Here is a 26,526-nt window from a genome sequence, read left to right as displayed (position 1 = left end):
ATTTATTATGATAGTATTTTACTGAAATTATTCTCATGTTATTATATAAAGGTGTTTTGTGATTTGTAAACCTATCAACTCTTTTTTGTTTTTTGTTTTTAATTCAAAAAGCTCATTTATTTGAGATATTATTATAGTATTCTAAGAATTTCTATTAAACACTTACTGTGTTAGGGCTAGTTTAATTCGTATCTAATTTTGTGTATTGACGTTACAGTTGCTGGATCATAGTGGTGTAGGTGAAGAGGAAATTCCAGTCGTAGGAATGAGTTTTGGTTCGTTGCCTCTCGCACAGAAATTTTATGCAAACTATGCAAAGAAAGTTGGGTTCGTTACTAAAATCAAGAACATGAATTTTGACAAGACGCGGAAGGAATCAAAGATACCGGTTAATCAATCTATTTACTGCACGCGTGAAGGTTATCGAGAGTCTAGGGTGAACGCAGCAACTTGAGCAAATAGAATTACAGCCACGAGATGCAAAGCAAGGATGTATGTCGTGCTGGACAATGAGAATGAATGTTGGGTTGTGTCTAGATTAGAACTGAGGCATTCTCACCCTTGTTCGGCTGAGAAAGATGTCCATTATCATGAGTACCGGGAGCTGACCATGCATGCTAAGTGCGTCATTACGGATAACGACGAGGCTGGAATAAGACCCAACAAGACGTATCTAGCACTGGCAAACGAGGTTAGTGGGTCCGCAAACCTGGGTTTTTTAGAAAAGGATGTCAGAAATTACATCACACGCAATCTCCGATGTTCCGATGACAACGAGGACTTCCAGGGGATGATGAATTATTTTGTTCGAATGAAGGAGATCAATCCCAACTTCTTCTATGCAATAGATGTTGACGATGCTAATAAGTTTAGGAGCGCACTTTGGGTAGATGCAAGGTGCAGGGCTTTGTATGAATATTACGGAGATGTGGTGTTGATGAGCGGATAATTTATACGCTTTTTGGCATTGTTTTTAGTATGTTTTTAGTATCTTTTAGTTAGTTTTTATTATATTTTTATTAGTTTTTATTTAAAATTCACTTTTCTGGACTTTACTATGAGTTTGTGTGTTTTTCTGTGATTTCAGGTATTTTCTGGCTGAAATTGAAGGTTCTGAGCAAAAATCTGATCCAGAGACTGAAAAGGACTGCAGATGCTGTTGGATTCTGACCTCCCTGCACTCGAAGTGGATTTTCTGGAGCTACAGAAGCCCAATTGGCGCGCTCTCAACGGCATTGGAAAGTAGACATCCTGGGCTTTCCAGCAATATATGATAGTCCATACTTTGCCCAAGATTTGATGGCCCAAACCGGCGTAGCAAATCAGCATCAGAAATTCCAGCGTTAAACGCCGGAACTGGCATAAAACTTGGAGTTAAACGCCCAAACTGGCATGAAAGCTGGCGTTTAACTCCAGAAAAGGTCTCTACACGAAATTACTTCATTGCTCAGCCCAAGCACACACCAAGTGGGCCCGGAAGTGGATTTTTCTGTCATTTACTCATTTCTGTAAACCTTAGGATACTAGTTTACTATTTATAGGATCTTTTGACATTGTAATCGGTACCTTATGACCTCATAACATTTTTACACGTTTCTTGTGTACCTTCCACAGCATGAGTCTCTAAACCCCATGGTTGGGGGTGAGGAGCTCTGCTGTGTCTTGATGGATTAATGCAACTACTACTTTTTCTTATTCAATCATGCTTGCTTCCATTCTAAGATATCACTTGCTCTTAATCCGGATGAATGTGATGATCCGTGACACTCATCATCATTCTCAACTATGAACATGTGCCTGACAACCACCTCTGTTCTATTTTAGATTAAGTAGATATCTCTTGGATTCTTTAATCGGAATCTTCGTGGTATAAGCTAGAACTGATGGCGGCATTCAAGAGAGTCCGGAAGGTCTAAACCTTGTCTGTGGTATTCTGAGTAGGACTCAATGATTGAATGACTGTGACGTGCTTCAAACTCCTGAAGGCGGGGCGTTAGTGACAGACGCAAAAGAATCACTGGATTCTATTCCGGCCTGATTGAGAACCGACAGATGATTAGCCTATGCTGTGACAGAGCATCAGGACGTATTTTCACTGAGAGGATGGGAGGTAGCCATTGACAACGGTGAAACCCTACATACAGCTTGCCATGGAAGGAGCCTTGCGTGTTTGATGAAGATGACAGTAGGAAAGCAGAGATTCGGAAGATGGAGCATCTCCAAAGCCTCAGCCTATTCTCCATTACTGCAAAACAAGTACCTTTTTCATGTTCTTTTGCTTTTTACAATCAATCCTGATAATTTCTGATATCCTGACTAAGATTTACAAGGTAACCATAGCTTGCTTCAAGCCGACAATCTCCGTGGGATCGACCCTTGCTCACGCAAGGTATTACTTGGACGACCCAGTGCACTTGCTGGTTAGTTGTGCGGGATTGCAAAAGTGTTATTGCAATTTCGTGCACCAAGTTTTTGGCGCCGTTGTCGGGGATTGTTCGAGTTTGGACAACTGACGGCTTATCTTGTTGCTTAGATTAGGACTGCTTTATTTTTGTAGGTTTAGAGTCTTTTATTTGAGTCTAGTTTCATATTCTAAGTTTGGTGTCCATTGCATGCTTTTGTTTTTCTTTTAGTTTTTCGAAATTGCATGTTCTTAGTCTCTTTTTGATCTTTAAAAATTCTAAGTTTGGTGTCCTCTTTGTGTTTTTCCTTTAAAATTTTCGAAAATTAGTGTTTGATTTTCTAAAAATTTTAAGTTTGGTGTCTTTTTGTTGTTTTTCTCTTTCCTCTTTTTAAAAAAATCAAATCTTTTTCATAAAAACTTTTCAATCATATCTTTTTAATTGCTGTTTTCAAAATCCTTTTAATTAACTAATTGATTCAGTTCTCAATTTGCTTTGATCTTATTTTCTTTTTGATTTTCGAATTTTTATTTTTATTTTCTTTTGTTTTATTTTATTATTTTCGTTTAATTCAAAAAAAAAAAAACAAAATTTATCTCTTTGCAATCATTATCATTTCCCTTTTGTCCATTATGGACTCAAGTGGAATTAATCCGTCCAAGAGGACTTTGGGGTCATATGCTAACCCCATTACAGCTGCATATGGGAGTAGCATCTGTATACCTCCCATCAAAGCAAGCAGCTTTGAGCTAAACCCTCAACTCATTATCATAGTGCAGCAAAATTGCCAGTATTCCGGTCTTCCACAGGAAGAACCTACTGAGTTTCTGGCACAGTTCTTACAAATTGCTGACACAGTACATGATAAAGAGGTAGATCAGGATGTCTACAGATTATTACTGTTTCCATTTACTGTAAAAGATCAAGCTAAAAGGTGGTTGAATAACCAACCTACAGCAAGCATAAAGACATGGAAACAGTTATCAGACAAATTCCTGAATCATTTCTACCCTCCAAAGAGGATGACACAGCTAAGGCTGGACATCCAAGGCTTTAAACAAGAGGATAATGAATCCCTTTATAATGCCTGGGAGAGGTATAGAGGTATGCTTAGAAAATGCCCCTCTGAAATGTTTTCAGAGTGGGTACAGTTAGACATCTTCTACTATGGGCTCACAGAAAAAGCTCAGATGTCTTTAGACCACTCAGCTGGTGGATCTATACACATGAGGAAGACAATTGAAGAAGCTCAAGAGCTTATAGACACTGTTGCTAGAAACCAATACTTGTATTCTAGCAATGAGTTCGTTCCAAAAGAGGAGGTCATAGCATTAGTCACTGATCCTAATCCTCAAGAACAGATGAATGAGCTTAATCAACAATTGCTCCTGATGACAGAACAGTTAGCAGAATTTAAAGAAATGCTCCATGATACTAAAGTTGCTAACAAGAACATAGAACTGCAGTTGAATCAAGCAAAACAGCAAATATCTAAACAGATAACAGAAGGATGTCAAGCAGTTCAACTAAGGAGTGGGAAAACACTGAACACCACTGCTCAAAGGAGCAAGAAGCCAAACAAAGAACAATTGACAGAGGATAACCAAACCACTGTTCAAAATCCCTCTGAGGACAACAAGAGCCCAGAGAGGAATATTATTGGCGTTCAAACGCCAGAAAGGGAAGGAAAGTTGGCGTTAAACGCCCATTCCTTGCCCAGTTCTGGCGTTCAAACGCCAGAAAAGGGGGAGAAGTTAGCGTTTAACGCCCAATCTTCACCCATTCCTGGCGTTCAAACGCCCAAGGAGGATCAGGCACCTGAGAGTGCTGATAATTATCCCTCTAACAAGGCTTCTTCAACCACTTCTGTAAGGAATAAACCTACAGCATCTAAGGTTGAGGAATATCAAGCCAAGATGCCTTATCCTCAGAAACTCCGTAAAGCGGAACAGGATAAGCAATTTGCCCGCTTTGCAGACTATCTAAGGACTCTTGAAATAAAGATTCCGTTTGCAGAGGCACTTGAGCAAATACCTTCTTATGCTAAGTTCATGAAAGAGATCTTAAGTCATAAGAAGGATTGGAGAGAAACTGAAAAAGTATTTCTCACTGAGGAATGCAGTGCAGTCATACTAAAAAGCTTACCAGAAAAGCTTCAAGATCCTGGAAGCTTTATAATTCCATGCACATTAGAAGGCGCTTGCACCAAGACAGCCCTATGTGATCTTGGAGCAAGCATCAATCTAATACCTGCATCCACTATCAGAAAGCTTGGGTTGGCTGGAGAAGTCAAACCAACCAGGATATGCCTCCAACTTGCTGATGGCTCCATTAAACACCCATCAGGCATAATAGAGGACATGATTGTCAAGGTTGGGCCATTTGCCTTTCCCACTGATTTTGTGGTGATGGAAATGGAGGAGCACAAAAGTGCAACTCTCATTCTAGGAAGACCATTCCTAGCAACTGGACGAACTCTCATTGATGTACAAAAAGGGGAAGTAACCCTGAGAGTCAATGAGGATGAGTTCAAGTTGAATGCTGTGAAAGCAATGCAGCATCCAGACACACCAGATGACTGCATGGGCGCTGACATTATTGACTCTCTGGTAGAAGAGATCAATATGACTGAAAGCCTAGAATCAGAGCTTGAGGATATCTTCAAAGATGCTCAACCTGATCAAGAAGAACTAGAGGAGGTAAAGGAATTTTCAAAAATTCCTCAGGAGAAGGATGAACCTCCCAAACCTGAACTCAAACCTCTACCACCATCTCTGAAATATGCATTTCTAGGAGAAGGTGACACTTTTCCAGTGATTATAAGCTCTGCTTTAAATCCACAGGAAGAGGAAGCACTGATTCAAGTGCTAAGGACGCACAAGACAGCTCATGGGTGGTCCATAAGTGATCTTAAGGGCATTAGCCCAGCTAGATGCATGCACAAGATCCTGTTGGAAGATAATGCCAAACCAGTGGTCCAACCACAGAGGAGGCTAAATCCAGCCATGAAGGAGGTGGTGCAGAAAGAGGTCACTAAATTACTAGAGGCTGGGATTATTTATCCTATTTCTGATAGCCCCTGGGTGAGCCCTGTCCAAGTTGTCCCCAAAAAGGGAGGCATGACAGTGGTTCATAATGAAAAAAATGAACTGGTTCCTACAAGAACAGTCACAGGGTGGCGCATGTGTATTGACTACAGAAGGCTCAATACAGCCACCAGAAAGGATCATTTTCCTTTACCATTCATAGACCAAATGCTAGAAAGACTAGCTGGTCATGATTACTATTGCTTTTTGGATGGCTATTCAGGTTACAACCAAATTGCAGTAGATCCTCAGGACCAAGAGAAAACAGCATTTACTTGCCCTTCTGGCGTGTTTGCTTACAGAAGGATGCCTTTTGGTCTGTGCAATGCACCTGCAACCTTTCAGAGGTGCATGCTCTCTATCTTCTCAGATATGGTAGAGAAATTTCTGGAAGTCTTCATGGATGACTTCTCAGTATATGGAGACTCATTCAGCTCCTGTCTTAACCACCTATCACTTGTCCTGAAAAGATGCCAAGAGACTAACCTGGTTTTAAACTGGGAGAAATGTCACTTTATGGTGACTGAAGGAATTGTCCTTGGGCATAAAATTTCAAGCAGGGGAATAGAGGTGGATAAGGCAAAGGTAGAGGTAATTGAAAAATTACCACCACCTGCCAATATTAAGGCAATCAGAAGCTTTCTTGGGCATGCAGGATTCTACAGAAGGTTTATAAAGGATTTTTCAAAAATTGCCAAGCCTCTAAGTAATCTGCTAGCTGCTGACACTCCATTTATCTTTGATAATGAGTGTCTGCAGGCATTTGAGACCCTGAAAGCTAAGCTAGTCACAGCACCAGTTATCTCTGCACCAGATTGGACATTGCCATTTGAATTAATGTGTGATGCCAGTGATCATGCCATTGGTGCAGTGTTGGGACAGAGGCATAACAAGCTTTTGCACGTCATTTATTATGCCAGCCGTGTTCTGAATGACGCACAAAAGAACTACACAACCACAGAGAAAGAGTTACTTGCAGTGGTTTATGCCATTGACAAATTTAGATCCTACCTAGTGGGATCAAAGGTGATTGTGTACACTGACCATGCTGCTCTTAAATACTTACTCACAAAGCAGGATTCAAAACCCAGGCTTATCAGATGGGTGTTGCTTCTGCAAGAGTTTGATATAGAAATAAGAGACAGAAAAGGGACAGAAAACCAAGTAGCTGATCATCTGTCCCGAATAGAACCAGTAGCTGGGGCGTCCCTCCCTTCTACTGAGATCTCTGAGACCTTCCCAGATGAGCAACTATTTGCCATTCAGGAAGCTCCATGGTTTGCAGATATGGCAAACTATAAAGCTGTGAGGTTCATACCCAAGGAGTACAGCAATGTGCAAAGAAAGAAATTAATTTCAGATGCCAAGTACTACCTCTGGGATGAACCATATCTCTTTAAGAGATGTGCTGACGGAGTGATCCGCAGGTGTGTACCCAGAGAAGAAGCACAAAGGATCCTATGGCACTGCCATGGATCACAATATGGAGGACATTTTGGAAGTGAGCGAACAGCCACTAAAGTCCTCCAGTGTGGCTTCTACTGGCCTACTCTCTATAAAGATTCCCGAGAGTTTGTGCATAACTGTGACAGTTGCCAAAGAGCTGGTAACCTGCCTCACGGATATGCCATGCCTCAACAAGGGATATTAGAGATAGAATTGTTTGATGTATGGGGAATTGACTTCATGGGGCCATTCCCACCATCATACTCAAACACTTACATTCTGGTGGCAGTGGACTATGTATCTAAGTGGGTAAAAGCCATTGCTACACCCACCAATGATACCAAGACCGTACTAAAATTCCTCCAGAAAAACATCTTCAGTAGATTTGGTGTTCCCAGAGTACTAATCAGTGATGGGGGCTCTCATTTCTGCAACAAACAGCTATACTCTGCTATGGTTAGATATGGAATCAGCCATAAAGTGGCAACTCCGTATCATCCACAGACAAATGGGCAAGCTGAAGTCTCTAACAGAGAACTAAAAAGAATCCTAGAACGGACTGTGATAGCCCGAAGAAAGGATTGGGCAAAGAGCTTGGATGATGCTCTGTGGGCATACAGAACAGCATTCAAGACTCCTATAGGCACCTCTCCATACCAACTGGTGTATGGGAAGGCCTGTCATTTGCCTGTGGAACTGGAACATAAAGCCTATTGGGCAACCAGATTCCTAAACATGGATGCTCAGTTAGCTGGTGAGAAAAGACTGCTCCAGCTAAATGAGCTAGAGGAGTTCAGACTCAATGCCTTTGAAAATGCAAAAATTTATAAGGAAAAGGCAAAGAAGTGGCATGACAAGAGATTGTCAACCAGAGTCTTTGAGCCAGGACAAAAAGTTCTGCTCTTCAACTCCAGGCTCAAATTGTTTCCAGGAAAACTCAAATCCCGGTGGAGGGGTCCGTATGTGATTACAGGAGTGTCACCATATGGATATGTTGAGCTTCAGGATATTGATTCTGACAAGAAGTTCATTGTTAATGGATAGAGAATCAAGCACTATCTTGAAGGAAATTTTGAGCAGGAATGCTCAAAACTGAGACTTGAGTGATTCTTAGCAGAAGTCCAGCTAAAGACAGTAAAGAAGCGCTTGCTGGGAGGCAACCCAGTCATTAGGAGGGTATATGATTAGTTCTTACAGAGGCAAGTATCAAAAATGAAGGAATTCACAGAGTTACAGAAGGATTCAGCTCAAAAAGCAGAGAAAATGAGCTTACTGGCGAAAAAAACGCCAGTAAGGGGCATTTTGGGCGTTAAACGCCAGAATGGGTACCATTCTGGGCGTTTAACGCCAGGAATGGTGCCATTTTGGGCGTTAAACGCCAGAATGGGCACCATTCTGGGCGTTTAACGCCAGGTGTGCAGCATCCTGGGCGTTCTGAAAAACGCCCAGTGACAAAGGATTTCTGGCGTTTAACGCCAGCCAGGGCACCTGGCTGGGCGTTAAACGCCCAAAAGGGGTAGCAAATGGGCGTTAAACGCCAGAATGGGTGCCATTCTGGGCGTTTAACGCCAGAAAGGTGGGGGGACCACATTTTTGTTTTCAATTCAAATTTTTTAAAACTTTCCTCTTTTTAACCATACTCTTCTACATAAATGCACTTCAACCTTTCATCATTCACTTTCAAATCTTCACAAATCAAAACAATTCTTCAAATCTATTTCAAATTAATCCCAAATCTTCTTCAAAAACTCACCCTTTTCTCAATTTCTTTCCACATCTTCTCAAATCTTCTTTCTAATCTTTATTTTTTTTCGAAATCTCTTCTCCCCACCCTTATAAATTCACGTTTGGAACCCCCTTTGCCCACACCATTCGAATTTCCTCTTCCTCTCTCTCTCTTCTTTCTTTTCTTTTGCTTGAGGACAAGCAAACCTCTAAGTTTGGTGTGCTTTTCCGTGATCACTAAGCCAAGATTCATCAATATCATGGCTCCTAAGGGAAAACAAACCAATGTAAGAGGCAAGAAAGAGAATAATCCAAAGAATCTTTGGAATCAAGAGAAGTTCTTAACCAAAGAACATGAAGACCATTATCACAAAATAATGGGTCTGAGGTCAGTGATCCCGGAAGTGAAATTTGATCTGAAAGAAGATGAATATCCGGGGATCCAAGAGCAAATTCGAAACAGAGGATGGGAAGTTCTAACCAATCCTGAGACAAAGGTTGGAAGGAACATGGTTCAGGAATTCTACTCAAATCTGTGGCTAACAGATAAGCAGAGAATGACTGGAACCGCTTACCATACCTACAGAACCATGGTCAGAGGGAAAGTTATGTACTTCCATCTGGACAAAATAAGAGAAATCTTCAAGTTGCCTCAACTGCAAGATGATCCTGACTCCTTCAATAGGAGGATGGTGATAGTAGATAAAGGGTTGGATCAAGTTCTAGAGGACATATGCCTCCCTGGAACTAAGTGGATAACCAATTCAAAGGGTGTCCCAAACCAACTCAAGAGGGGAGACCTCAAACCAATTGCAAGAGGTTGGCTAGACTTTATTGGGCGTTCCATATTGCCCACTAGCAACCGTTCTGAGGTCACCATCAAGAGAGCAGTGATGATTCATTGCATTATGCTTGGAAGAGAAGTGGAGGTGCATCATGTGATTGCTTGTGAGATCTACACAATTGCAAATAAAAATTCCACTGAAGCCAAATTGGCTTACCCAAGCTTGATCTCCTTGCTCTGTAAAGAGGCTGGGGTGAAGATGGGAGTAGATGAGTTCATACCCATTGAACATCCAATCACCAAGAAGTCAATGGAAGGACAAGTGCAAGACAACTCTATCAAAAGGAGGGCGCATGAGTTCCTCCCTGAATTCCCTGAAATTGGCTACTGGGCCAGCCTAGAGGCATCTATCAACAAGTTGCAAGAGACTATGGAGCAACTTAAGGAAGAACAGCAGAATCAAAACTGCATGCTCTACAAATTGCTGAAGGAACAAGAGAAGCAGGGGCGTGAAATTCAAGAGATGAAACGCCAAAAGCTCTCCTCTCAAGCTGAGGGAGCATCCACTTCTCAAAATCAAGGTTGTTGAGTCCTAACTCTGTGAAAACCTCTATCATTAGGAGCCTATTTTTTTCGTTTTTTTTTTGTTTTATTTTGTTTTTCTATTCCTAGTTTCATCTTATATTTATTTTCTGAGTCTTGTTCTTAATTCATAATTAATAAAATTAAAGTTTATGCCTTAAAGCTATGAATGTCTTATGAATCCATCACCTCTCTTAAAAGAAAAATGCTTTAATCACAAAAGAACAAGAAGTACAGGGTTTCGAAATTTATCCTTGAAACTAGTTGAATTAGTTTGATGTGGTGACAATACTTTTTGTTTTCTGAATGAATGCTTGAACAGTGCATATGTCTCTTGAATTTGTTGTTTTAAGAATGTTAAAAATTGTTGGCTCTTGAAAGAATGAGGAGAAAGAGAACTGTTATTGAGGATCTGAAAAATCATCAAATTGATTCTTGAAGCAAGAAAAAGCAGTATTCAAAAAAAAAATTTTCGAAAAAAAAAAGAGAGAAGAAGAAAAGAAAAAGAAAGAAATAAAGTTGTGAACCAAGGCAAAAAGAGTGTGCTTAAGAACCTTGGACACCTCTAATTGGGGACTCTAGCAAAGCTAAGTCACAATCTAAAAAGGTTCACCCAATTATGTGTCTGTGGCATGTATGTATCCGGTGGTAATACTGGAAGACAGAGTGCTTTGGGCTACAGCCAAGACTCATACACAAGCTATGTTCAAGAATCATTATACTTAACTAGAAGAATCAATAACACTATCTGAGTTCTGAGTTCTCATAGATGCCAATCATTCTGAACTTCAAAGGATAGAGTGAGATGCCAAAACTGTTCGGAGGCAAAAAGCTACTAGTCCCGCTCATCTAATTGGAACTATGTTTCTTTGATATTTCGGAGTCTATAGTATATTCTCTTCTTTTTATCCTATTTTGATTTTCAGTTGCTTGGGGACAAGCAACAATTTAAGTTTGGTGTTGTGATGAGCGGATAATTTATACGCTTTTTGGCATTGTTTTTAGTATGTTTTTAGTATCTTTTAGTTAGTTTTTATTATATTTTTATTAGTTTTTATTTAAAATTCACTTTTCTGGACTTTACTATGAGTTTGTGTGTTTTTTTGTGATTTCAGGTATTTTCTGGCTGAAATTGAAGGTTCTGAGCAAAAATCTGATCCAGAGACTGAAAAGGACTGCAGATGCTGTTGGATTCTGACCTCCCTGCACTCGAAGTGGATTTTCTGGAGCTACAGAAGCCCAATTGGCGCGCTCTCAACGGCATTGGAAAGTAGACATCCTGGGCTTTCCAGCAATATATGATAGTACATACTTTGCCCAAGATTTGATGGCCCAAACTGGCGTAGCAAATCAGCATCAGAAATTCCAGCGTTAAACGCCGGAACTGGCATAAAACTTGGAGTTAAACGCCCAAACTGGCATGAAAGCTGGCGTTTAACTCCAGAAAAGGTCTCTACACGAAATTACTTCATTGCTCAGCCCAAGCACACACCAAGTGGGCCCGGAAGTGGATTTTTCTGTCATTTACTCATTTCTGTAAACCTTAGGATACTAGTTTACTATTTATAGGATCTTTTGACATTGTAATCGGTACCTTATGACCTCATAACATTTTTACACGTTTCTTGTGTACCTTCCACAGCATGAGTCTCTAAACCCCATGGTTGGGGGTGAGGAGCTCTGCTGTGTCTTGATGGATTAATGCAATTACTACTTTTTCTTATTCAATCATGCTTGCTTCCATTCTAAGATATCACTTGCTCTTAATCCGGATGAATGTGATGATCCGTGACACTCATCATCATTCTCAACTATGAACATGTGCCTGACAACCACCTCTGTTCTATTTTAGATTAAGTAGATATCTCTTGGATTCTTTAATCGGAATCTTCGTGGTATAAGCTAGAACTGATGGCGGCATTCAAGAGAGTCCGGAAGGTCTAAACCTTGTCTGTGGTATTCTGAGTAGGACTCAATGATTGAATGACTGTGACGTGCTTCAAACTCCTGAAGGCGGGGCGTTAGTGACAGACGCAAAAGAATCACTGGATTCTATTCCGGCCTGATTGAGAACCGACAGATGATTAGCCTATGCTGTGACAGAGCATCAGGGACGTATTTTCACTGAGAGGATGGGAGGTAGCCATTGACAACGGTGAAACCCTACATACAGCTTGCCATGGAAGGAGCCTTGCGTGTTTGATGAAGATGACAGTAGGAAAGCAGAGATTCGGAAGATGGAGCATCTCCAAAGCCTCAGCCTATTCTCCATTACTGCAAAACAAGTACCTTTTTCATGTTCTTTTGCTTTTTACAATCAATCCTGATAATTTCTGATATCCTGACTAAGATTTACAAGGTAACCATAGCTTGCTTCAAGCCGACAATCTCCGTGGGATCGACCCTTGCTCACGCAAGGTATTACTTGGACGACCCAGTGCACTTGCTGGTTAGTTGTGCGGGATTGCAAAAGTGTTATTGCAATTTCGTGCACCAGGTGTCGTTTGACACCACATACAGAAGAAACAGGTCTGTATATGTATTTGTAAATAGCAAGAGCAATTATTTCTGGATTTTCTAGTGTTGCCTCACAGTTGTCGTTGCTCTTTTCACAGGCATGGTCTGCCGTTTGCATCCTTTGTAGGTGTAAACTACCATGGGAAGTCTACTCTTCTTGGCTGTGCTTTACTTGGGAGCGAGGAGATCCCTAGTTTTGAGTGGGTATTCACGCAGTGGGTGAGATGCGTCGGATCTGCACCAAGGGAGATTATCACTGACCAGTGCAAGGCGATGACTGGGGCTATTGGGAATGTCCTACCCGACACTGTCCACCGATGGTGCATCTGGCACATAATGAAAAAATCACAATTCAAGCTTGGTGGATACGCTAGGTACGGAGAACTGCATGCAGTGATGAATCACATTGTGTGGAATTCTCCTTCGATTGAATCATTCAAGTCTGATTGGGCTGGTTTCATCAAACAATTCAAGTTAGGCCAAAACAGATGGTTAGCAGGTAGGTGATTTGTGATTTCTAGTTGGTTGAAATAGATTGTTAAAATAAATCCATTCTGTTGGTTTCTAGTTATCTATTTATTCACATCATGTGATTTGTGCCATCTAGATTCCGTTCATATTGTTTTTATAAGAAATGTAGCTGATTTTTCCATCGCTGGCGACAGTGGATGTTCCTTTCAGTATATAAAGAGATGTTTTTTCTATCAGTGTGTCTGGATGTTCCTGACCATTTGTTTCTTTTGGGCAGACCTTTACGTGAATCGACAGAAGTGGGTTCCAATATTTTTCAAGAGTGAATTTTGGGCAGGCATGAGGAGTACACAGCGTAGTAAAAGTATGCACGCATTTTATGGTGGATACCTGCATTGCAAGAGTGGGTTAGTTTAGTTTGTCCATGAATACGACAATGTCCTCGGAACCAAGGAGCAAAAGGAGCTGGAAGATGATGCTGCAGACTCGAAAGGTTTTATCCCATGTATAGGGAGCACGGGCATTGAGAGACAGTTTCAGCAGGAATACACCAGTAGTATGTTCAGGATTCTTCAACTGGAGGTAAGAAAAAAAACCGATTGCGTGGTTCGGTCAATTGAAAAAAAAGGAGATACAATTTCTATTACGGTGGATGAGCAGAAGTTTTTCTGGGGGAAGCCAGTCTACCATACTTTTAGGGTCGACTTTGACCCTTTGAGTCAAAAGAGTCAGTGCGAGTGCAACAAGTTTGAATCCGCTGGTATATTGTGTTGCCACACCCTTGCGGTCTGGTCATACTACAGAGTTGACATAGTACCGAGCTGCTACGTTCTTCCTCGATGGAGTAAGAATGTCATCCGCAAGCATACTTATGTCAAGAGTAGCCATGACGTGGCTCGGAGTGATGAAAGCAACAACTTGTTCAGGCATCTGTGTTCAGAGTTCTATAATGTTACGCAGGAATTTGTTGCTTGTGATGAGGAAGCAGCCATCTTGCGAGCTGCCCTTTGGGATGCAAAGTCCAAGCTGATTGATTACCGTGCCAGCATGCGTTCCAATACTACTGCTGCATCTCAGAATACCGTGCTCACACAGAGCACAGGCGGTGCGGTTGTACATGACATTCAGGGACCCTCAAGAGTCAAGACCAAAGGACGGCCTAAGGGTAAGAGACTTGGAGCAGAGTTGGACAAGTCAATTAAGAAATCAATGCAAAAAAGGAATAGGAAATCACACCCGGTATGTGTTATCTGCGGCTTATATTTTAAATTTTTATATATCAATGGTGTTCTTGATTAATGTATGTTGTTCTGTTTGCGTTGTGCATCTTGTAGGATGAGGTTCACCTTCCGTCAGATAATGATCATCATGGGTCCCATAATAAAAGATGTGAGGATTCTACTATGTGGAACTCATCAGAAGGTGGCGGATTCATGCACCTGTTGAATTCCTTTAGGCATATATAGATAGGTTTCATGGTTTGAGTTAGGTGTCATTCTTTACATACAACACTAATAAACTATTCCCTTTTCTGTTTTGTCACCAATGGTTATCATGTTTTATTGTAATATTTTCAATGAAACAAAAGAGAAGACAATAAAAATCACGATTGATAAATGGTTTAAATCTACCGTGAAAACGGACCAAGAGAATTTAAAACCAAAAAAAAAATAACAAAACGCATTGATATCGCAGTGCAGTGCACGCAGTCGCTAATGCGTAACGCACGAAACAAAGAAATCATATACAAAACCATCCAATTTACAATGTGAAAAAACATCCGAATCCCTACCAAAGACACCATCCACTAAATATCACATCGACTGTGGCCTGGTCACGACCGAAGTCCGTGCAATGCGTTAATTTCCAGCAACTTCAGAATTCTAGCATTAAATAAAAAATGATTAAAAAATAAAGAACACCTCCATTTAGTTAACACCACGAGAGTTAATGGACAGCATTGCCACTTAAGCATAGACATGACCAAAAGGGTTATATACACTGATCAGAGTTCACTCAATATTATCAATGTGCAATGACTTGCTTAATGAATTAGTGACATCACTAACTTGGAAAAACAAATATTGTGAGCCCTAAAATAACTGATATATGAAACCTGCTGACGAGTATCTAACAAAAGATGAGCCACTCACTCACCAACGAAATACTAACAAGTTCAAAGGCCTTAAACATGACAAAACAGAAAACAAATCCAGAACCATCCAATTTACAATGAGAAGAAACATCTGAGTCTCTACTATAGACACCATCCACTCAGAGGTTTACGATTCATTATCACCCTCAACTTGAGAAAATCACCAATATGAAATGATAAACCTGCAGCGAAACAGTAATTATCAGGCTCACAAGAAACTATATTAAGACGAAAAATGCCATACTAAGAAGTACAACTCTACCACAAGCAAAACATAGATGTAATACCGCAGGTGTCTATATTGAAGTTTTCCTACCTAGTAAAAAATTCTACTTCCGTTGTTTTCCCCCCTTTCTCGGCTTTCTTGTGGGTAACCCCGCACGCTTGGTGCTGTGAAAGGTGATCTCACAGCCTTAGACTTTTTCCTAGGCTGGTTTCGGCGCACATGATTGCTTTTCAATGCCTGCAGCGCCTTGCCAATTTCTGAATTCTGAGAACCCAGCACTATGTCTAGAATGATCTCCTTCCTAAACTCATGTGCAATGTCCTGCATGGCATTTTCATGTTGTAGGGTAATTTCAAACACGAGAAAGTAATTGATTACAAATGGTTTCAACCTAATTATTATGACATATTTAAATTCACCTGGTCCCAATGCTGCAATGGCTTATCCAAACACCAAAACTGCATGAATTTGATGACGAATACACCACAATCACAGCTACATGCACAAACACAGAATATTATTTCCAACCATGATATCATTATCAAGTGAAGTGATATTAAGAATATTGTTATTAGAGAATATTTAACTGACCCGTTATCTTGTTGTGGGACGCTAGCATAGAAACGCGGTAGGCCGTTTTCCGTGTGCTCATATGCGGGCATAGAAACTTTTGCCATGTCTTCAATGAGTCTCCCCTGGAGATCAGTCACACGGTAAAAATCATACAGTTTCAATTACCAAGTCTAACATCGAACTAATTTGTTGATGTATACATACCGCATAAGCATGTAATTTTACTCTTTCATTGTTAGGCACTCCTGTATTCATACTATCCAACACCCATAGTCGTTTCTGAGCAATCTCAAAGGCATACAGCCACCAATGACGATCGATACAGACTGGGGCAAACCACTACGATGGAAACAGAAATATATATTTTCATGATCAAGTTAGTTACCAAATAGATATAGATGCGAAATGTCTAAAACATTTAACGTGTTGCAATACATCTATTGTAAAGAAATCCAATGACACATCAATTAAGCACACACAAATTCAAGTAACTGAGACACGAAAACCAAAAACCGTATTCAAAACCATCTATTTGACAATTAAGGGGAACATACTATTGCCTATCACAAGGAACATCCAAGTAATAAACACCAGGTTGTAAGTAATTAAACAAAAGCATCAACCTTCAAGCGTTAAATAATACAAGAAGTATACAGTTTTCTTAATGTAGCGAATTAACTTACCCATTTTCGCGTGGAAGCTGCTATCTTGTCAAAAAACATCGAATCATCACCAAAGTGAGGACCCAGCCCCACATAACTAACGGTGGGATCCTCCCTGAAGGAAGCCAAGTTCCTCTTCTGCAACACGGTTTCCTGTTAAAAAAGTACTATTTAGGTCCATATCTCAAATCATTATTGATTAGAATTCGCAAATTTGCGCATACCAAAATTCCGAGAGGTATACAGTAAAAGTTCTCCTTATACCGCAGTGATTCGAAATCATTAAATGTTGAACGCATATGTCCTCTCGGAGCAAAGACAGATGCTGCCTTCCTTCATAGGACGCCAAAACCTCGCTTTGCTCCAACGATCCATTGGCCGCCCATCGTCGGACTCGCTCCTCATCATCCTCGTCGATCTTTCGCCCTTTTAGAAGTGGATGCACCTTTATAGAAGTACATTGGGTATACTGTTGTTCCGTCCCAGCATTGCCCAGTGAGATTTGCTTTCTTGGTGGGCTAGGAGTCATGCAAGATGGATTGGCTGGCATCACGGCCTGTAATGGACTCGTATTCTGCAGTTGCTCAAAGTATTGCCATATTCGTTCACTCTCGGGGTCTCGGTTCGACAGGAAATTGGGATTACTGCAAGCAACTCAATCGATGTTAGAGAAATGGCAGCTGTATACAGATATATTCCTTAACTCACTAACAAGCAAAATAGACCAGAAAATGAGTTAGTTTTAGTTAGGAGACTTGCCCGTCGAACTCCCATTCTTCATGTTTCACTAGCGCAACGGAGAGTGTTCCTGCATCGAAAAGGACAGAGACTGGTGTTTCATGGGTTCCATTGTCCTGATTGAGGTTGCCTTCTGTTGGTTCGTCACTTGTTTTTTTTTTGTCAACTCCATGTTTATAGAATCGGCACATCCGCTTGGCAAGAGGCTCATTCTCCTCATCATCATCAGTGCCGCTTGGGAGATCCTTTTCCTCAAATTTTTTTGGGGGGCACCTCCGTGGTCAGTCCTTTTTAGCCTCCCCCATTTTTTGCGCAGCTCCCCTGTTAGGCTGTTTTATGGACAACAAATAAGTTGTGTAAAGAAACATCCAAGTACATTTAATTGACACTAGTACACGTAATCAAAGCTAGGCAATGAATTAAGCAGTCGATAACAGTAATTGTATACTCACCCTTGTGCTAGTTTCTGATCGTTTGGCGCGCCTTGAACTTCTTGCTGTTGGAGGTGACGATGATGTACGTCCCCTTGGTGGTCTTTCATTTGAAACCTGCTTACTCTCTCCACCGACTGACCTCCGCTGTTTTAGGCAAGATCATGAACCAAATTAACAACGGCGAACTAAGTTAGTTAACATGCTCAAGCAGTAAAACGTGCTTACCCTTGGCAGCACCGATTGCTTTTGCTGACGCTTCTGTGGTTCCTTTTTCCCAGGCTTCCTCCTGGCAGCTTGTGGTGACCGGCCCTTTATGTCGTCACCTACCCCATGTCTAGTCAATAGGCGGCCCTGAATTAAGCAATGAAGAAAATCAATAATTTTTGAGAAACCCCCAAGACTTTTTTCAAGACTCTCCGATATAAATTAACTACGCCTTCTTTTCATAAATTAACCGATTATGAGATAGAAACGAGTACCTCGGATATAATATACTGCGCCTTCTTTTCAAGTCGCTCCGAGGTCCACGCTTCAAGCCATAGCTCATGCTCAAGACAATTGTCAAGCACACCGTATTGCAGACGCTGAAAATAGAGTATCTACACAGAGGATGGGCCAAGTTTAAGTTATCCAAGAAACACTCAAATGAAATCATACACGGAACCATCTAAAATTAGTGAATAGAGATTCAAGTAATTCAGTAACATATCATTATATCACATAGAAATAACAGTACTAGAGCCTGAGCTCTCTAAGCTAATCTATAGGAAATTTATTTTATACAATTTCTGATACTCATAAAAAAGAAAGGCAAACAGAATTTATTAATGGTCATTGTGTCCTACCAGCACGACGAACATGCAGCCTTCACATGTTTTGTTCCCTTTCAACTTATACTTCTCGACTGCCGTGTCGAACCACTTCAGAATCTCCAGCGGCCAATTGAATCTCCGTGGATCAGAAACATCTAACACGGGGTAGATGTGCCACGGAGAAAGTACCTGTTGAGTGGTGGGGCACAGGAACATCTTCATCACCACCAGTATGAAATATCTCCTGAACTCCATCCTTTCTGACTCAGTCGTCATTGGGCAACTGTAGACTAAATCCCGGAGCTCGGTTGTGCTGCGTCTATGGAACCTACTTTTGATGGCGACGTGGGACAGATTACTCTCATCCAGTGCTGGAAATGGATCCCCTACAACATGTTCATGTGTGTTATTCCGTGATAATATGTATGCATAAAGGTACATGTTTACAGCAGCACGCCTACGCATGACTAGGTAAACAAGATAGCATAAGGTACCTTGCGACGGAATGGCGAAAACCTTCCCGATTAACTCAGCATTCAGGCGGATGTTGCCAATGTCGAGTATGAAAGTTCTCGGCTTAACTTGGTAAGACTCAGCTAGGTGAACCATGATTGCTTACTTTACCGACCAATTTGGTACAAGCCTCAGGAATCCGAAACCAATAAGATCAATCTCGGCAAGCTTCTCAACGGAATTATTTTTTGAGAGCGTGCTCATCATGTCATATATGTAGCTAGACGAGCAACGGGACTCTAACAATTTCTGTTAATTGTTACAGTAGATTTTAGTCAAAGATAAGATAATGCCCAATTGGTAAAAAGTGAAGGATAGAAGTCATTTTACCTTTTTCCCCATCTCTCTTGGATTTTTACTTAATATTAATCCTGTTGAGGTACACAAGAAACAGCTCCTCAAAACTGCATATATGAATATAGCAACAATTTCAGCAGCCAATTTACGTTCATTTCATATAATAAATGATTTTTATAAACATACAGAAATGGAGATAAAGGAACTCATCTTCCATCTCATTCATAATTGAAAACATGATGTAACATAACATCACCATCTTATGACAAATCAAAAGATAACATCATAACAAAAACCATACTTTCAAGCAATTGTGAAAAATCTAAAACATAGAAAAAACACCCTATTTATAATATAAATATATTTTAATTTAATAAATATCTCTAATGTAAACTCATGATTAATTTTATTTTTTTTATGTGTCAACAGCCAACCCCAGATTTAATTTCTAAGTAAATTTATCCCCATAAATTATTTACCTTGCCTTTAGTTAACCTGGACGAGTGTCATTATGGAGGCATGTGTAAATAGGAACTACAAATGCAAACATCAATTATAAGCTTGAGCAGTCATGGGTCTCCTATAGGACACGTTCCCTATTATGTGCTTTCTAGACATGTAAGACATCAAACAAAGTATTTGATAAAATTAACACCACTTATTAATAAAAAAAACCTGGGGTACATAATAATCTGACAACTGGAATAATATAAAACTCCTAAAACTATTATAACCCAAAAATAAAGACCAAAAAGGATTGCATTTTTTTTCATTATATTCGATTTGAGGTAACCACTAACCAATGAATGCACCACAACTAAATGCTTTGAAATACCTCACAAAAACCAACCCTGTTTCCTCACATCTGCCCCAAATGTAAAACATACTACATTTAAAAAAGAAAAAAAAGGAGTAAACAACAACAACAACAACATTTCGGTCTGTACTTTCAGTAATCTGTTCCTCACAATAGATAGCTCAACCCCCACCAATTAAGTTCCTTCAGCCTCTGGGAAGCAAACTATTCTTTTCAGAAAAAAAAAATGGAAGTTCTTGTTCTGATTGAACAAGAACAGCACCTGAGAGCCTTTGCACTTGTTAGTACCTTCAAATTTCAATTTTCTTACAGAAACGTCCCATAATTTATGCAATTTCAAACATCATCTCATATGAACACCATTATTAGTTTCTAAACCATATAACAGAACAGAAACATCAAGCCTCTAATAACCATGATTACAACATCCATCCCAGCTAAAATCATCATACAAACTCTAGCAATAAGCAACATCCGAGCAACTCATCAACAACATCACATATCTAATTAGAATCCACCCAAATTCAATTAGTAATCAATACACATACTTACTTGTTTATTGATTTTGCAAAACTCCAAAAACATGCAACACATGCAGCTGCAATATTTTGCTCAGGACCAGTGATGCCCCAAAATTTGTTTAGTGATCTGTTCAAATATGGAAAAGAACATCCATCGATTAAGACCTCACAGAGACTACTACAACAAAACACTGTCTAATTCCCTTTTCAAGACATGCATATGAAGTGGTGCACAAAATTGTGATCAATACTTTTCACAACTCAATTAATCCCTAGTAATGGCTCCAAAGAATTGGTGCTCAATACCATGGCATAAACACAACTTCGCACAACTAACCAGCAAGTGCACTGGGTCGTCCAAGTAATAAACCTTACGCGAGTAAGGGTCGATCCCACGGAGATTGTTGGTATGAAGCAAGCTATGGTCACCTTGTAAATCTCAGTCAGGCAGACTCAAATGGGTATAGTGATAAACGAATAAAGCATAAAGATAAAGATAGAGATACTTATGTATATCATTGGTGAGAGCTTCAGATAAGCGTATGAAGATGCCTTCCCTTCCGTCTCTCTGCTTTCCTACTGTCTTCATCCAATCCTTCTTACTCCTTTCCATGGCAAGCTCATGTAGGGTTTCACCGTTGTCAGTGGCTACCTCCCCATCCTCTCAGTGAAAACGTCGCCTATGCTCTGTCACAGCATGGGTAATCAGCTGTCGGTTCTCGGTCAGGCCGGAATAAAATCCATCGATTCTTTTGCGTCTGTCACTAACGCCCCGCCTGCTAGGAGTTTGAAGCACGTCACAGTCATTCAATCATTGAATCCTACTCAGAATACCACAGACAAGGTTAGACCTTCCGGATTCTCTTGAATGCCGCCATCAGTTCTCGCCTATACCACGAAGACTCTGATCTCACGGAATGGCTGGCTCGTTTGTCAGGCGAGCACTCGGTTGTCAGGCGATCAACCATGCATCGTGTATCAGGAATCCAAGAGATATTCACTAAGCCTCGGTTGCTTGTAGAACAGAGTGGTTGTCAGTCACTTTGTTCATAAGTGAGAATGATGATGAGTGTCACGGATCATCACATTCATCAAGTTGAAGAACAAGTGATATCTTGGACAAAGAACAAGCGGAATTGAATAGAAGAACAATAGTAATTGCATTAATACTCGAGGTACAGCAGAGCTCCACACCTTAATCTATGGTGTGTAGAAACTCCACCGTTGAAAATACATAAGAACAAAGTCTAGGCATGGCCGTGAGGCCAGCCTCCCAATGATCTAAGAACTAGATGTCCAAAGATGATCAAAGGATCTAAAATAATCCAAAGATCCAAAGATGAAAATACAATAGTAAAAGGTCCTATATATAGAGAACTAGTACATAGATGAGTAAATGACATAAAAATCCACTTCCGGGCCCACTTGGTGTGTGCTTGGACTGAGCAAATGAAGCATTTTCGTGTAGAGACTCCTCTTGGAGTTAAACGCCAGCTTTGGTGCCAGTTTGGGCGTTTAACTCCCATTTAGGTGCCAGTTCCGGCGTTTAACGCTGGAATTTCTGTAGGTGACTTTGAACGCCGGTTTGGGCCATCAAATCTTGGGCAAAGTATGGACTATCATATATTGCTGGAAAGCCCAGGATGTCTACTTTCTAACGCCGTTGAGAGCGCGCCAATTGGGCTTCTGTAGCTCTAGAAAATCCACTTCGAGTGCAGGGAGGTCAGAATCCAACAACATCTGCAGTCCTTTTGAGTCTCTGGATCAGATTTTTGCTCAGATCCCTCAATTTCAGCCAGAAAATATCTGAAATCACAGAAAAACACACAAACTCATAGTAAAGTCCAGAAAAGTGAATTTTAACTAAAAACTAATAAAAATATAATAAAAACTAACTAAAAGATACTAAAAACATACTAAAAACAATGCCAAAAAGCGTACAAATTATCCGCTCATCACAACACCAAACTTAAATTGTTGCTTGTCCCCAAGAAACTGAAAATCAAACAAGATAAAAAAAAGAGAATATACTATAGACTCCAAATTATCAATGAAACTTAGCTCCAAATTAGATGAGCGGGACTAGTAGCTTTTTGCCTCCAAACAGTTTTGGCATCTCACTTTATCCTCTGAGGTTCAGAATGATTGGCTTCTTTAGGAACTCAGAATCCAGATAGTGTTATTGATTCTCTTAGTTAAGTATGATGATTCTTGAACACAGCTACTTTATGAGTCTTGGCCGTGGCCCAAAGCACTCTGTCTTCCAGTATTACCACCGGATACATACATGCCACAGACACATAATTGGGTGAACCTTTTCAGATTGTGACTCAGCTTTGCTAGAGTCCCCAATTAGAGGTGTCCAGGGTTCTTAAGCACACTCTTTTTGCCTTGGATCACAACTTTATTTCTTTCTTTTTCTTTCTTTTTATTTTTTTTTTCGCTTGCTTCCCTTTTTTTTTGTATTCACTGCTTTTTCTTGCTTCAAGAATCATTTTTATGATTTTTCAGATCCTCAGTAACATGTCTCCTTTTTCATCATTCTTTCAAGAGCCAACAATTTTAACATTCATGAACAACAAATTCAAAAGACATATGCACTGTTCAAGCATACATTCAGAAAACAAAAAGTATTGTCACCACATCAAACTAATTAAGCTAGTTTTAAAGATGAATTCGAAATCCTGTACTTCTTGTTCTTTTGTAATAAAAACAGTTTTCTTTTAAGAAAGGTGATGGATTCATAGGACATTCATAACTTTAAGGCATAGATACTAAGACACTAATGATCATAAGACACAAACATGGATAAACATAAAGCATAATTTTCGAAAAATAGAAAAATAAAGAACAAGGAGATTAAAGAACGGGTCCACCTCAGTGATGGCGGCTTGTTCTTCCTCTTGAAGGTCTTATGGAGTGCTTGAGCTCCTCAATGTCTCTTCCTTGTCTTTGTTGCTCCTCTCTTAGTTGTCCCATGTTGGACTCAATTCTCCTAGGGAGGTGTTTAGTTGCTCCCAATAGTCTTGTGGAGGAAAGTGCATCCCTTGAGGCATCTCAGGGATCTCTTGATGAGAGGGGTCTCTTGTTTGCTCCATCCTTTTCTTAGTGATGGGCTTGAGGTCATGCCTTCTCAGTTGAACCGGCTTCCTTCTTGAGTTTCTCTTCCATTGAGCGCCCTCTTCACAAATGTTTATGGGGACTTGGTCCAACCTTTGATCAAAGTTGACCCTTTTTGAGTTTGAAAGGGATCTCAGGGATCACCTTCTTCAAGGCCACAACTTCATAGAAGTGGTCTTGATGCACCCTTGAGATGAATCTCTCCATCTCTCATGACTCGGAGGTGAAAGCTTTTGCCTTCCCTTTCCTCTTTCTAGAGGTTTCTCCGGCCTTGGATGCCATAAATGGTTATGGAAAAACAAAAAGCAATGCTTTTACCACACCAAACTTAAAAGGTTTGCTCGTCCTCGAGCAAAAGAAGAAAGAAGAGAGTAGAAGAAGAAGAAATGGAGGAGAGGGAGATGGCTTTGTGTTCGGCCAAAGAGGGGGAGAAGTGGTGTTTAGTTTGTGTGAAAATGAAGGGGTGAAGAAGAAGAGAGAGAGTGGTGGGGTTGGTGGGGATCCTGTAGGGTCCACAGATCCTGAGGTGTCAAGGAAAAGTCATCCCTGCACCAAATGGCAATCAAAATCACGTTTTGTGCCAAATCTGGCGTTAAACGCCGGGCTGGTGCCCCTTTCTGGCGTTTAACGCCAGGTTCTTGCCCTTTCCTGGCGTTTAACGCCAGTCTGGTGCCCCTTTTTGGCGTTAAACGCCCAGAATGGTGCCAGACTGGGCGTTAAACGCCCAACTGCTAGCCTCACTGGCGTTTAAACGCCAGTGAGTTCTTCCTCCAGGGTGTGCTATTTTTCTTCCTGTTTTTCATTCTGTTTTTGCTTTTTCAATTGATTTTGTGACTTCTTATGATCATCAACCTACAAAATAAAAAAAAATAAAGAAAAATATATAAAATATAATCATTGGGTTGCCTCCCAACAAGCGCTTCTTTAATGTCAGTAGCTTGACAGAGGACTCTCATGGAGCCTCACAGATACTCAGAGCAATGTTGGAACCTCCCAACACTAAACTTAGAGTTTGAATGTGGGGGTTCAACACCAAACTTAGAGTTTGGTTGTGGCCTCCCAACACCAAACTTAGAGTTTGACTGTGGGGGCTCTGTTTGTCTCTGATTTGAGAGAAGCTCTTCATGCTTCCTCCCCATGGTGACAGAGGGATATCCTTGAGCTTTAAACACAAAGGATTCTTCATTCACTTGAATGATCAGTTCACCTCCATCAACATCAATCACAGCCTTTGCTGTGGCTAGGAAGGGTCTGCCAAGGATGATGGATTCATCCATGCACTTCCCAGTCTCTAGGACTATGAAATCAGTAGGGATGTAATGGTCTTCAACTTTTACCAAAACATTCTCTACAAGTCCATGAGCTTGTTTTCTTGAATTGTCTGCCATCTCTAATGAGATTCTTGCAGCTTGTACCTCAAAGATCCCTAGCTTCTCCATTACAGAGAGAGGCATGAGGTTTACACTTGACCCTAAGTCACACAGAGCCTTCTTGAAGGTCATGGTGCCTAAGGTACAAGGTATTGAAAACTTCCCAGGATCTTGTTTCTTTTGAGGTAATTTCTGCCTAGACAAGTCATCCAGTTCTTTGGTGAGCAAAGGGGGTTCATCTCCCAAGTCTTTCCAAATAACTTGTCATTTAGCTTCATGATTGCTCCAAGGTATTTAGCAACTTGCTCTTCAGTGACATACTCATCCTCTTCAGAGGAAGAATACTCATCAGAGCTCATGAAAGGCAGAAGTAAGTCCAATGGAATCTCTATGGTCTCATCTTGAGCCTCAGATTCCCATGGTTCCTCATTAGGGAACTCTGTGGAGGCTAGTGCACGCCCATTGAGGCCTTCCTCAGTGGCGTCCACTTCCTCTTCCCTCTCTAGATTCGGCCATGGTTATGGCTTTGCACTCTCCTTTTGGATTTTCTTCTGTATTACTTGGGAGAGTACTAGGAGGGAGTTCAGTAACTTTCTTGCTCAGCTGTCCCACTTGTGCCTCCAAATTCCTAATGGAGGACCTTGTTTCAGTCATGAAACTTTGAGTGGTTTTGATTAGATCAGAGACCATGGTTGCTAAGTCAGAGGGGTTCTGCTTAGAATTCTCTGTCTGTTGCTGAGAAGATGATGGAAAAGGCTTGCCATTGCTAAACCTGTTTCTTCCACCATTATTGTTGTTGAAACCTTGTTGAGGTCTCTCTTGATTCTTCCATGAGAAATTTGGGTGATTTCTCCATGAAGAACTATAGGTGTTTCCATAGGGTTCTCCTAGGTAATTCACCTCTTCCATTGAAGGGTTCTCAGGATCATAGGCTTCTTCTTCAGATGAAGCATCCTTAGTACTGCTTGGTGCATTTTGCATTCCAGACAGACTTTGTGAAATCAAATTGACTTGTTGAGTCAATATCTTGTTCTGAGCCAAAATGGCATTCAGAGTATCAATCTCAAGAACTCCTTTCTTCTGACTTGTCCCATTGTTCAAAGGATTCCTTTCAGAAGTGTACATGAATTGGTTATTTGCAACCATTTCAATTAGCTCTTGAGCTTCTGTAGGCGTCTTCTTCAGATGAAGAGATCCTCCAGCAGAGCTATCCAAAGACATCTTGGATAGTTCAGAGAGACCATCATAGAAAATACCTATGATGCTCCATTCAGA

General features: G+C 40.6%; 1 protein-coding gene across 1 annotated transcript; it reads left to right on the top strand.

The window, feature by feature from the left end:
• Window positions 1-490: 490 nt before the first annotated feature.
• LOC130975631 (protein FAR1-RELATED SEQUENCE 5-like) lies at window positions 491-14,479 on the top strand. Its single transcript, XM_057900393.1, has 5 exons — window positions 491-897; window positions 12,641-13,041; window positions 13,251-13,312; window positions 13,431-14,252; window positions 14,348-14,479. The coding sequence occupies exons 1-5, from the start codon at window positions 491-493 to the stop codon at window positions 14,477-14,479; spliced, it is 1,824 nt and encodes a 607-aa protein (XP_057756376.1).
• The last annotated feature ends 12,047 nt before the right edge of the window (window positions 14,480-26,526 follow it).

The sequence above is a fragment of the Arachis stenosperma genome, chromosome 4, assembly GCF_014773155.1.
Source record: "Arachis stenosperma cultivar V10309 chromosome 4, arast.V10309.gnm1.PFL2, whole genome shotgun sequence".
Taxonomy (NCBI): domain Eukaryota; kingdom Viridiplantae; phylum Streptophyta; class Magnoliopsida; order Fabales; family Fabaceae; genus Arachis; species Arachis stenosperma.
This window is presented reverse-complemented; position numbering and strand designations above follow the sequence as displayed.